At 37.4% G+C, this 13,127-nt stretch overlaps 1 protein-coding gene across 1 annotated transcript in view; it reads left to right on the top strand.

The window, feature by feature from the left end:
* The first annotated feature begins 1,003 nt into the window (after nt 1-1,003).
* The window catches only part of DCAF10 (DDB1 and CUL4 associated factor 10), a 52,116-nt gene continuing 39,992 nt past the window's right edge, over nt 1,004-13,127 (top strand). The window contains exon 1 of the mRNA XM_010847080.1: nt 1,004-1,630. Within this exon, the coding sequence (XP_010845382.1) occupies nt 1,080-1,630 (551 nt within the window). The 5' untranslated portion in view covers nt 1,004-1,079. The remainder of the gene's footprint in view (nt 1,631-13,127) is intronic.

Raw genomic sequence — 13,127 nt, 5'->3', positions numbered from 1 at the left:
CCCCATGGACTATACAATCCATGGAATTCTCCAGGTCACAATACTGGAGTGGGTAGCCTTTTCCTTCTCCAGGGGAATCTTCCCAACCCAGGGATCGAACCCAGGTCTCCTGCATTGCAGGCAGATTCTTTACCAGCTGAGCCACCAGGGAAGCTCCAAGGCCCGGAAGGGTTGTCATTTCTTACACCTACCTCTTCTTATACCTCAAGGTTCCCTTCCTTGAAGACTTTCCTTCTCTCCTCAAGAAACACCCCAGTTCCAGTTAAGCTTTTTCTGCAAATGAATTCTATGTATTTAGCTTCAGCAGCACTAACAGCATCTGTTATGCCCTCTATGCCCTGCTTGGCAGATGTAAGCAGGATTGACCCTGGGCTCTGTCGCTTGTAAGGTTGAATTAAGATTTCGGCTCCTCTCAGTGACTCCTGGCTGGGTATATGCTCCTTGCAGAGGAAGGCTTTGGTAAAGGCTTGACCTAGTAGGTAAAGTTGCTGGTAACTGGGCAGAGCTCCAGGGCAGCGGTAAGCCCCAGGCGCTGTGCCATCCAGGGCTTTTCAGTGCAGAAGTTAAACCTGAGTCCCTAGATTCCCAGGTCGAGTAGGCAGTACACCATGCTGCTTACTGTGTGAGCAGCACATAATATGGTCATTTCTTACCTTCGTTGGTCTCAGTGTAAAGTAGAGATGATTATGTAAACAGTACCCAATCATACTCAGCCTCTTGGACTGACCAGTCAGACCCTGTCATCCCCAAAGACACAGTCTGGTCATTGATAACCACATACTGACAATAAGGCACGCAGTTCCCGGGTGCTAGCGCTACCCCATGCAGCCTAGGCCCTGGGCATCCTCACTGTCGCACACACACAGTAGCTCTAGACCTCCAACCCTCTCGACTGTGGCACCCCCAGTCGAATGGTGTCTCCGCTTTCTTGGTCCCCGGCGGATGATACCGAGAGGCGGCGCGGGTTTCCCAGCCGGCGAGGTTATGCGGCGGCACGCCGGAAGTGGCGGCTGGAGCGGGAGTACTGAGGTGTTGGCCGGCTGTGCTGCGGCCGGGAGCCGGGGGCGGGGGCGTTGGCCATGTTTCCCCTCGGGCTCCGTTGCCCCGGAGGGAACAGGGCGGCTGGAGCTGGGGCTGAGGAGCCGGCATCCTATAGGAGAGAGGCGGCTGCTGCCGGGCCGCTCCCTTCCCCGCCCTCGCCACTACAGCCCAGGGCTGACGCAGCCCCTCCCCCGTCGCCCGGAGGGAGCCCTCGCAGTCCTTGCGCCCCCTCGGAGCCCCCCGGCGGGCGCGCGCGGGAGTTCGGGCTCCCCGGAGCTCCAGAGTCCTCAGCCGCTTCCGCTCAAGGAGATCCTTCACCGCCTTCCCCGCCACGCCGGCCACCCGGGCCTGACTGCAGGGCCGGGAGCCGTGGCCAACCCTGCCTCAAAGCCCGCCTGGGCGGCCCTGGCGCACGGCTCTTCGGGTGGCTGAGAGAGCGCACCCTGGGCCGCGGGCTGTTCGTGGACCCGGCGCGGGACAATTTCCGCACCATGACTAACCTCTATGGTTCCATCCATCCCGCGGATTCGGTGTACCTCAGCACCCGCACCCACGGGGCAGTCTTCAACCTCGAGTACTCGCCCGACGGGTAAGCGCGGCCCCTCGGAGGGCGGGGACCCACCTCCTCCTGGCGAGGCTGCCGGTGGGCGGCTGCCCGGGGCCTGCTCGCCCAGCCAGGCCTGGGGTTTGGGAGTCCCTGTGGGGCGGCCGGCTTTCGTGCCCCTGACTCTGTGAAGCGCTCTGTCGCTGTTGGAGGCCCCGTCCGGCACTTGGAGGTAGGCGAACCCGGGGCTGGTTTGCTCCTCTTCTGGACCAGAGCTCTCCGAAGTGACTAAAGCAATCCCGGCGGGTTTGTCAGAGCCAGTCCAGAGTTAAGGTTTTCTGGTACACCGTAGATGCTCAATAAGTTCACTTTGAATAAATTCCCATTTCCCCCTGGCACCCTAGGCATGTTTTTCCCACCTAAGCTTTGTCAAGGGTATGGAGCCTGCAGAATCCCTGTTCCCTGTGCCCGACCTGCGCTGAGGGTACAAGTATGGATTCCTTCGTTCCTTTTCTCCAGTAAGATACTAAGATCCTGCAGAGAGATATCTTGTGATGTGGGCATCTGTGAAGTTTCCAGGCTAGATTAGATGTTCTGTTAACGGTATCTAGCCTTTTTCTTGGCTAATTAAAATACCATGTTTGGCCTCGGTTTACTTTGAGCTATGGAGAATTTTCAAAGTGATATCTATTTTTTAAGCTTTGTTATTTGAGTACAGGAACAAGTTCAACAGCAGTCAAAGGAAAAACTTTACACAGGGTTCCACCATGAGGGGACATAAATAATACAACTCTTACCAAATCAGGGCCTCTGGATTCCTAGTCATTTGCTTAGTTGTTCATTCACTCAGTCCCTCATTCAGCATGTATTTGTTGAGCACTTGTTATGCTCCAGAGGCAGAGGTGGCAGTCGTGAGCAAAACAACAAATGGCATCCCGTTCCTTAGTCTTGGGGCCTATTGGTTCAACTAGACATTAATAAGCATACTAGATAATTTCATAATGTATATTTACAAGTTGAGATAAAGGCTGGAAAGAACCTGTTGTGGACTAGGGTGTTCAAGGTTTCCCTGAGAAAGTGACACTTAACCAAGATGGAAAGATGAGTAGGAGATAAATTAGTCAAGACAGTATTGAGGAGGGGATAGAAATATTTCAGATGAAGGAACTGGTATGTCAAACGACCTATGGTTCTCTAACATATCGTGTTAGAGAAACTGAAAGACGATAGCTTAACAAAGGAAAAATTGTGCTGAAGAAAGACATAAAATATGCTAACGAAGGAGCAAAGTATTAGAATCTGGGGTCACGGAGCAGGTACACCCTATTTCATTTCACTTGCAAATGCTTTTTCTTAATATAGTAGTTGACTTGAAACAGTGACTGTGCACCTGAATACAGGGAAGATTGGTGAGAGGAGAAACTATTCTGCTGAAGTTTATCTGTGGAACCTCTTCTCCTCACTCCTTCCTCCAACCAAGTGCTATTCCTAAAGTTTCTCCCAAAATATCAGCAGTTTGTTCTTCATAACCCTTCAGTTCCTCTCTTCAGCATATCTCAGCTCCTTTCCTTCCAGCCTCCTACCTGTTTTCTCAGGCCTTCAGAAATAGTTGTTTCTACTCTTTGAAGGTGGAATTTTAGGTAGAGGGTGAGAGGGATAGAATGAGTTATGAAGAAGGAATTCTCATTACCAGTACTGTAAGAATGAGGAGTATATTACTGATAGTTCTTGTTTGAATATGGGCTATGTTTTCCTATAGTAACATTTTTGTAAAGGGTGGTACTTTTATTTAGGTACTCTGATATTTCATGCAATAACATGCAACTATACAATTACTAATTACTTACTGTAGAAAACCTAGACAGTAAATGAAACTAAAAGAAGCTGAATATCCATTATGATCCCAGAGAGTAAATGGATATCTAAGGAATCTTTTTCTTTGTATATATCTTTTTTATTTGTTAAAAAAATTTTTTCTTCTTCACTGCACCATGTGCAGCTTGTGGGTCTTAGTTCCCTGACCAGGGATTGAACAGGGGCCATGGCAGTGAGAGTGCCGAGTCCTAACCATTGCACTACATGGAACTCCCTTTGTATGTTTAACATAAAAATAGAACCTACTGTTTTGTAGCCTGCTTTTTTTCATACATTATAAATTATCTGTGTTAATGAATATACTTCTACAGCACTGTTTAAAATTTTTCATTGGTTAAAATAAAACCTCTAAACTGATATTTTAAATTTATGTCCTTATGGTAAGTCCTTAGAATGAGTAAAAGGTTATGAAGATTTTGGATTCCTATTATTAAATTGTCCTTTGTGAAGACTGTACCAATCCTTATTCTTATCAGTCCCAATGAAAGTGCTTGTCTTCCTGTACCCTTGCCAGTATTGCACATTGCCATTCTTTTTCATTTCTGTCAAGGTAGTAGGTGAAAATAGTTCAGTGTTTTAATTTTTTAGTCTTCTGACTACATCTAATATGCCCCAATTTTTATAGGACTTAAAATGGTTTTATATAAATTGACATATCTTGTTAAATGAGATGATTTCACATATCCTTCAGTTACATATAAGTTAAATCAGCTTACTGGATACTGTAACCACTGACAAGGACTTCTCAGTACAAAAAGAAGAGGTGATACAGAAGGTAAGAATTAAAATTAAGTATTTGATAGAGACCAGACTAGAAACAATTTGGCACTAAGAAAGAAAAATGAAGGCTACGTGGACCAGAAGGTAATTTGTAAAGAACTGTAAAATGTTTTAAGCAATAGCAGCATTGTCAAGATAAGTGTGTCACCTCCTAAAATGGCATTTTGAAAAAGGAAATTTGATATTTGCAATAATATGGACTTTCTTACGCTATCCTCCATAAGAATACATTAGGCACTGATGTAGAGAGAATTAGTATAGTGGAAAATAGAAGTGAAGAACTTATCCAGATTGCAGACAAGAGAGGCAAAGAGACTGGAAATATGAAGGAGGATTGGTGACACAAAGCACAAAGAAAAAAATGTGTACTGTGTATCTGGTTAGTTCCTAACGAAAATGCAATAATAGGATAAAACAAACTTGAAGCAGCAATAGCTGAGAACTTTCCAGAATTGAAGAAAGGTATCAAATGATTTAAGAAACCTGACACACACCTAGCAGGAATTCTCCCTTGCCATATAGGAAACTGCAGGACAACAGATATAAAATAGTAAAAGCCAGAGGGAAAAAGGCCTTCAAAGGAGTAACTATGCAAGTGAAAGCCAATCAGTCATCAGTAATAGTGTAAATTAGAGGATAGTGGTGATTACAATTCAGTATGCTGGGAAAAACTGCCAACCTGAATGTCTATACCCAGCAATTATGGGTTCTTTGTTCTTGTCGAGAACAAAGATGAGATAAATACATAAGCATCCAATCAAAGCTCTGTAAATTTGCCACCAGACCTTCAGTAATGGAATTCTAAGTTCAGAGAGAAGAAAGTGTTTTCAGCTGTAAGGTCTTGAGATATTAGACGGAATGAAGATCAAAGAAAGTGGGAAATTTGTATGTAAAACAATCTGATTTTGTTTTTTGGGATTAACAAAGATGTAGCTAAAATAGAAGACAACAATAGCATATAAATTATGAACGGATGTTTGAAGTTCCTTATTTTTTTGAGGGAGAATTGTGATATATTCACTTTAGGCTTTAATGTGTACATACTGAAATGTACAAGGTAACCACCAAAAGACAAGTGTATTATTTCAGGACTAGAAGAAGAAAAAATTTTAGAATGAGGAAAACATATTCTAGAAGACAAGAAAGGGAAAGGGAAGAAAAGTAGAAAAGGTATAATAAAACACAAAGAATCACTGAAAATAAATACAAATATTACTAATTATAATATAGAAGTACTAAATGTACTTCTTGTACATAAGATAAAGAGGATATATCAAACACCTAAGCAAAAGAAAGCTGGTGAGCTATATTTAATATCAACAAAATGGGCTTTAAGGCAAAAAAATTACTAGACATAGGTTACTTTATATTCAGATCAATTCACCTGAAAAATAAAAAAATTCTGAAATTGAGTTTTTTAACTTATATACATCCAAAATTGATAATTTCAAGGAGAAAAGAGAAAACTTATTATCATAGAGTTGATATTAATGTACATTATAGCATACCTCAGTTAAATCAGGCAGACATAGAAACAGTACTACTTCTAAAGAGTATAGAGTACCGCATTCAGGCCTGATGTTCAGCTAGTACACATTGGTTCAGCTGTACCAGTTGTTAAAATATTAATATATATCCATGGTGGTTGAATAGTTAGTTACTGCCCCAAGTCCACTGAGTGTCCTCCTAGTACTTAAGCACCTTCCATAGGATCTCCTAGAGTAACCCATTTGTGGTAACTAGACTCTTGGGAGATCCAGAGATAAAAGGAGCAGTCAGATGAGAGTAATGGCACTACTGGAGGCACCATCTAAACGTTAATTCTCTTGACAAAGTGTGAACACCCACTGCAGGATAGAACCCGTGGCAGGTAAATGAGGTCAGTGGGGTGGTTTGTGGATGAATACCATATGGATACAGATCCCTAATCTTACCATTCTGACTGAATTTCACCTTTATTTAGTGGTATAATTTTCCCAAAAGCCACTGAATACATACCCAGCATAGGCATTAGTAACACTCACTTTATTAATGAACATGACTGCCAAAGTAAGTGTTCTCTATATCAGAAACATTTAGTTGAGAGAACTGAGATGCAGAAAGGATGTTAAACACAAAGGATTTGTACTCTGGTTTATGCTCTTAACTACTATATTACATTATGTCTCATCTGGGCTGAAGGATTAGGTTTGATATCAAATATGATGTATCAATTATTTTGTGACTTAGTTACTAATATAATTGAATGTAAAAATTAACAACAAGCATTATAAGGGCTAAATTTTTTCCAGTATACTTACTGTTAACTGCAGCAAAAGATAAAAAGAGGATTCAGCTTCATGAACTATTTTATTGCTATTAAGAGTGATTTTTTTTTTTTTTTACTTATCAAGACCACAAGTTACTTAATAACTACTTATTTATAAGGAATTTTTAAACTGAAATATAGTTGCTTTACAATATTGTGTTAGTTTCAGGTATACAGATAAGTGACTTAGATATATGTATATTTTTTCAGATTTTTTTCCATTATAGATGTTATAAGATATTGACTATACTTTGTGCTGTATAGTAAATCCTTGTTGCTTATCTATTTTATCTGTAGTGGTTTGTATCTGTTAATCTCCTACAATGAAAAAAAAAAAAATCTCCTACAATGGCAAGCCACTCCAGTACTTTTGCCTGGAAAATCCCACGGATGGAGGAGCCTGGTAGGCTGCAGTCCATGGGGTCGCTAGGAGTCGGACGCGACTGAGGGACTTCACTTTCACTTTTCACTTTCACGCAATGGAGAAGGAAATGGCAACCCACTCCAGTGTTCTTGCCTGGAGACTCCCAGGGACGGGGGAGCCTGGTGGGCTGCCGTCTATGGGGTCACACAGAGTTGGACACGACTGACGTGACTTAGCAGCAGCAGCACTCCTAATTTATCATTCCTTCCTTCCTCTTTTGTAACCATGTTTGTTTTATATGATGACTACCTGTTTAATGTGGAAATTCTTGGAGGGTCTTTATGCAGTTTCCTATGGCAGTTCATGGTCCAAACAAAGGCATCTGGGTCAAAGAGATAATTATGGCTACAATTTCTAAAATTAATAAATGTTTGGGAGTTACTAGAATAATTTGATGAACAATTTGAGTTAGAATTGATATCACTTGGCAAGCGTTTTTATAACCTATAGGTTAGCCTATTTTTTAATTTTTTAAATTTAAAATTTTTATTCATGTTAATTTATATTACTATTGAATATTTAGTATTTTTCAATATCACACTTATGTAACAGCTGCCTCATGGCTTCCCCCCCCCCACACACACACAAAGATGAGTTAAAAATTCCTCTCTTATAAGGCCACATATTTCAAAAGATTGTCATTAAATAGTTTCTCAGGATAATGTGATTGCTAGAAATCAATAGCATGTATTTTCAAGTTAAATATTTATACGTAAAAATTTATAAATGGCTCATAAGTCAAAGTAGAAATGATAATGGAAATTAGAAATATTTAGAACTAGATGAAAATACCACATCTCAAAAGTTGTGGGATATAAATAAATCTGTACTTAGTATGAAAATTATGGTTTTTAATAAACTAGAAAGGAAGACAAGGAAAATTAATTAGCAGAGTATCTATCTCAAGAAACAATAACAGAATAGTGAAGTTATAACAAAGTAAATCTGAAGAAAGCCAAAGGAAGGAAATACAGAAATATAGCAAAAAATTATTGAAATTCTAAAAATCAATAGAAATACGCAACAGAAAGATTTGTCTTTGAAAAGACAAAGAATAATGAAACATGCTCATTAAATTGATCAATAGAATACCCAGATAAACAATATTTAGAATGAAAAGGGGGATATAATTTTAGATGCAAAAAGCAGAGATTGTAGCTTTCCAGAAGTAGCAGAATAGGTGGTTTGGACCAACCCTCCAACTGAGAATAATTAGAAAATCTACAGAAAAACATCAATATCTAATATAAGATATAAACAGTTATGTTTGAAGGGAGTAGAGAACTGAGGCAGTGAGGAAATTTCAGGGCCAAGCTCTGCAAAAGGAGGGTAGCCAGAGATGTGAATCCACCTTTTTAGCCAACTGAATGTAGCAATATGGTAGAAATGAAAGATTGATTTGACATTAGAAAATATATTAATTGTAAATCACTACATTAACATTTTAAAAGAAAACTATAGGATAATTTCAGTAAATGTTAAAAAATATTTCATATACTTTAATGTATATTAATGAAAAAAAATGTAACAGATTTGAGGTAGAAGAGAATTTCCTTAATCCAATAGTAGGAATCTACCAAAACAAACAAACAAACCCTATAGCAAACATTGTGCTTAATGATGAAATGGTGAATGTATTCTTAAAGATCAGGAATAAGACAAGAGTGATTGCTATATAAACATTTCTGTTCAACATTGCACTGAAGGTCCTAGCCGGTGCAGCAAGGAAAAAAAGTATTAAAAATAAGAAAGCAGTTGTTTGTAGATGATTAATGATAATTGACAAAGAAAACCTAAAATAACGTGATAAATATTAAAATAAGATTGATGAATAAATAACATTTAAAAAATCAGTTGGCCTTCTGTACACCAGCAGCAAATGAAACAAAATTTTAAAAAGAACATTTACAAGAGCATCAAAAAATATCTCAAGTACCCAAGAATAGATCTAATGAAAGATAGGCATGATCTACATGGAGAAAATCTCCATTGCAAATGGAGATATGTCATGTTCAAGGATTGGAAGTCTCTGTATTGTAAAACTGTCAACTCTATGCAAACTTTTCTATAGATTTATTACAACCTCAAAATCCACAGGTGGATATGTATCTGTATGTATAACTTCCTATGTCAGTTCTAAATGTATAAGGATGTACAAAGAATTGTTATAGTTCTCTTGCTAAGAATGTCTTAAATATATGGAAAACTGTGCATATTACTGATGAGATGATCCAATGCTGTATGATATAAATTGTACCAGATTAATTTGTAAAGTCACTGCATCCTAATAAAAATACCAACAAAATTTTTTAGTAGGACCTGACATACTATATCTAAAATTCATTTGGAAAAGAGAGTATGATATTAGCCTCCCTTAAAAATGTTTATTGGGGCAGTGAGGGGGTCTTGCTTTGCTACTTGCCAGACCTTTTAGAAATTGCATGAAATAGAATATAGAGTCCTAAAAGAAAATCTATATATGACAGAGATGGAATTTACAAAGGTATAGAGTTTGATGTTGGGACAAATGACATCTAGTTTTAAAAGTTACAAATTATGCCATGTACAAAAATAGATTATATTAAAATGAAAAAATGACCGTCTTATTGATCTTTCAATAGCTCTCTTGTTTATAATGTTTAATATTAAGACTTTCCAAAAATCATTGATTCATTACTTTTATGCATGAAAAGAAGACAAGTTCATTTCATGATTCTTCTAACAAAAAGAAATATTTATGCATCTTCTAAAACTACATATATTTGAACATTTTTACTCATGGTAGTCAACTAAAACAAAAATCCTTCGGATATTATTAAATTTTTTAAATTCAGATACCTCACAAAAGGATTTAGACGGACATCCTTTAAAGGATAATTTCATGATTTCTAAATATGAAAAAGCTTTCAATTTAGTAGATGTTTCCCCTTACCTTGTTAATCATTTGTTCTGAATTTTAAAGTTTGGCCATTTAGAATTCTATCTTATGCACTTTCATCTTAAAGTGTAAAAATCCCATGTGCTTTTGGAATTATAAATTGAAAAGATTGCACTTTCAGAATTTCATTTGAAAGTAAAATCAATGCATTTCAATCTTGAATTGAAATCAAGATTTCGTTTGCTAGGTCTGAGTCTAAAATATCAGTATTTACAGAAAACTAAGACAAAATCAATAAAAGACAATAGATTTTCAGAAATCAAAATGGTGTTTGACTATCAGACATAAAAGAAAATGACAGTAACACAATAATAGTAGGAGACTTTAAACACCCCCAGTTTTGATGGACAGATCATCAAAACAGAAAATTAATAAGGAACCACAAGTCTTACATGATACATTAGATGAGATGGATCTCATTGTTATCTTCAGGACATTCCATCCAAAGGCAGAAGAATACACCTTCTCAAGTGCACTTGGAACATTCTCCAGGATAGACCACATCTTGGGTCACAAAACAAACCTCAGTAAATTTAAGAAAATTGAAATCATATGACGCATCTTCTCTGACTACAGTGCTATGAGACTCAATATCAATTACAAGAAAAATGTAAGAAACACAAACACATGGAGGTTAAACAACATGTTTCTAAATAACCAATAGGTTACTGAAGAAATCAGAAGGGAAATCAAAAAATTTCTAGAAACAAGTGACAATGAAAACATGACAACTCAAAACCTATGGGATGTAGCAAAAGCAGTCTTAAGAGGGAAGTTAATAGCAATACAATCATACCTCAAGAAACAAGAAAAACATCAAATAGACAACCTGACTTTACACCTAAAACAACTGGAAAAAGAAGAACAAAAGAAACCCCAAAGTTAGTAGAGGGAAAGAAATCATAAAGATCTGAGCAGAAATAAAAAGAAATGAAAGAAACAGTAGTAAAGATTAATAAAACTAAAAGCTGGTTCTTTGAGAAGATAAAAGTGACAAACCTTTAGCCAGACTCATCAAGAAAAAAAGAATCAAATCACCAAATTAGAAATGACAAAGTAGAGGTTACAACAAACAATGCAGAAATAAAAGGATTATAAGAGACTATTATGAACAACTATATGGCAATAAAATGGATAACCTAAAAGAAATGGACAAATTCTTAGAAAAGTTCAATCTTCCAAGACTGAACCAGGAAGAAATAGAAATTATGACCAACCCAATTACAAGCACTGAAATTGAAGCTGTGATCAAAAATCTCCCAAAAAACAAAAGCCCAGGACCAGATGGCTTTATAGAATTCTGTCAAACATTTAGAGAAGAGCTAATGCCTGTCCTTCTAAAACTTTCAACAAATTGCAGAGGAAGAAACATTTCCAAACTCATTCTTTGAGGCCACCGTCACCCTGATACCAAAACCAGACAAAGACAACACAAAACTATAGGCCAATATCACTGATGAACACAGATGCAAAAATCCTCAACAAAATTTTAGCAAACAGAATTCAGCAACACATCAAAACTCTCATACACCATGATCAAGTTGGGTTTATTCCAGGAATGCAAGGATTCTTCAATATATGCAAATCAATCAATGGGATACACCCTGTTAACAAATTGAAAGATAAAAGCCATAATATAATCTCAATAGATGCAGAAAAGGCCTTTGACAAAATTCAGCACCCATTTATGATTAAAACTCTTCAAAAAATAGGCATAGAAGGAACCTGCCTCAATATAGTAAAGGCCATATATGATAAGCCTACAGCAAACATTATTCTCAATGGTGAAAAACTGAAAGCATTCCCCCGAAGATCAGGAACAAGAAAAGGGTGTCCACTTTCACCGCTATTCAACATAGTTCTGAAAGCCCTAGCTACAGTAGTCAAAGAAGAAAAAGAAATAAAAGGAATCCAGATTGGAAAAGAGGAAGTAAAGCTCTCACTGTTTGCAGATGACATGATACTGTACATAGAAAACCCTAAAGATAGTATCAGAAAATTACTAGAGCTAATCAGTGAATTTAGCAAGGTTGTAGGATACAAAGTCAATACACATGGAGAAGGAAATGGCAACCCACTCCAGTATTCTTGCCTGGCAAATCCCGTAGACAGAGGAGCCTGGCGGGCTGCAGTCCATGGGATCACAGAGAACAGGACACGACTGAGCGATTAAGCATACACAGCACAGACAGATGCTGGTTAGCATTTTTTATCAATCAAGAATTTTTTAATTAAGATATATATGTTGCTTTTTAAGATACACTACTGTTGCACACTTAATAGACTACAGAATAGTGAACATAACTTTTGTATGCATAAGGGAAGCAAGAACTTTGTGTAACTTGCTTTATTGTGATATTGGTTTTGTTGTGGTGGTCTGGAACTGAAACTTCATCTCCAAAGTCTGTCTGTATTTGGAAAGATGGTAAAATACTTGCCGGATATGAATCAAACAGAGAATAAAACAAAATATTTGGCAAGATTTAATATAGTGCATTGTTTCTTTTAGCCAAAAACCAAGTCTTGACAACCATTCAGCTGTGTGTGCATGTATAAGTGTGTGTATATGTGTTCTGCCATGAAACACATAGAGAAATTTTATTTCGAATTTGGAAAAAAAATATGCATTGCAAAGGTACTCGGTTGGTAACTAATTCTAAAATACTTAAATTGATGATATTCTGCCTATCTTTTGTATTTTGAGAGCTAAAAAACTTGCCTAGGTATGAATTTTGGTAAGGGAAAATAGTTTTGTTATTATTTGTTACTGAATTTTCCAGAATAAATTATATACAACTTCATTTCAGGCTGGTAATTCAGTTGTCAAAACTAATTCTCATAATTTTATTGTTTTGATCTTTTATTAAATTTATAATGCTTTGAATATTCTTATATCATGTATTCAGTATATTTTTGGACTGTTACTTAAATGTTTCCCTGAAGGTTGTGACATATATACGTTTATGTACATATATATTAAACAGTAGATAATTGTGTGTGTATATATATATATATATATAATATTAGCTTATATACATGTATGTGTGCTTATATGCATAAATAAATATACATGTATACTTAAAAAAAACCAAAATCAATACATAAACATCACTTGCATTTCTATATACTAACAATGAAAAATCAGAGAAATTAAGGATTCAATCTCATTCACCATTGCAACAAAAAGAATTAAGTATCTAGGAATAAACTTACCTAG

Source organism: Bison bison, unplaced genomic scaffold (genome assembly GCF_000754665.1).
Source record: "Bison bison bison isolate TAMUID 2011002044 unplaced genomic scaffold, Bison_UMD1.0 scf7180017864243, whole genome shotgun sequence".
Taxonomy (NCBI): Eukaryota; Metazoa; Chordata; class Mammalia; order Artiodactyla; family Bovidae; genus Bison; species Bison bison.
This window is presented reverse-complemented; position numbering and strand designations above follow the sequence as displayed.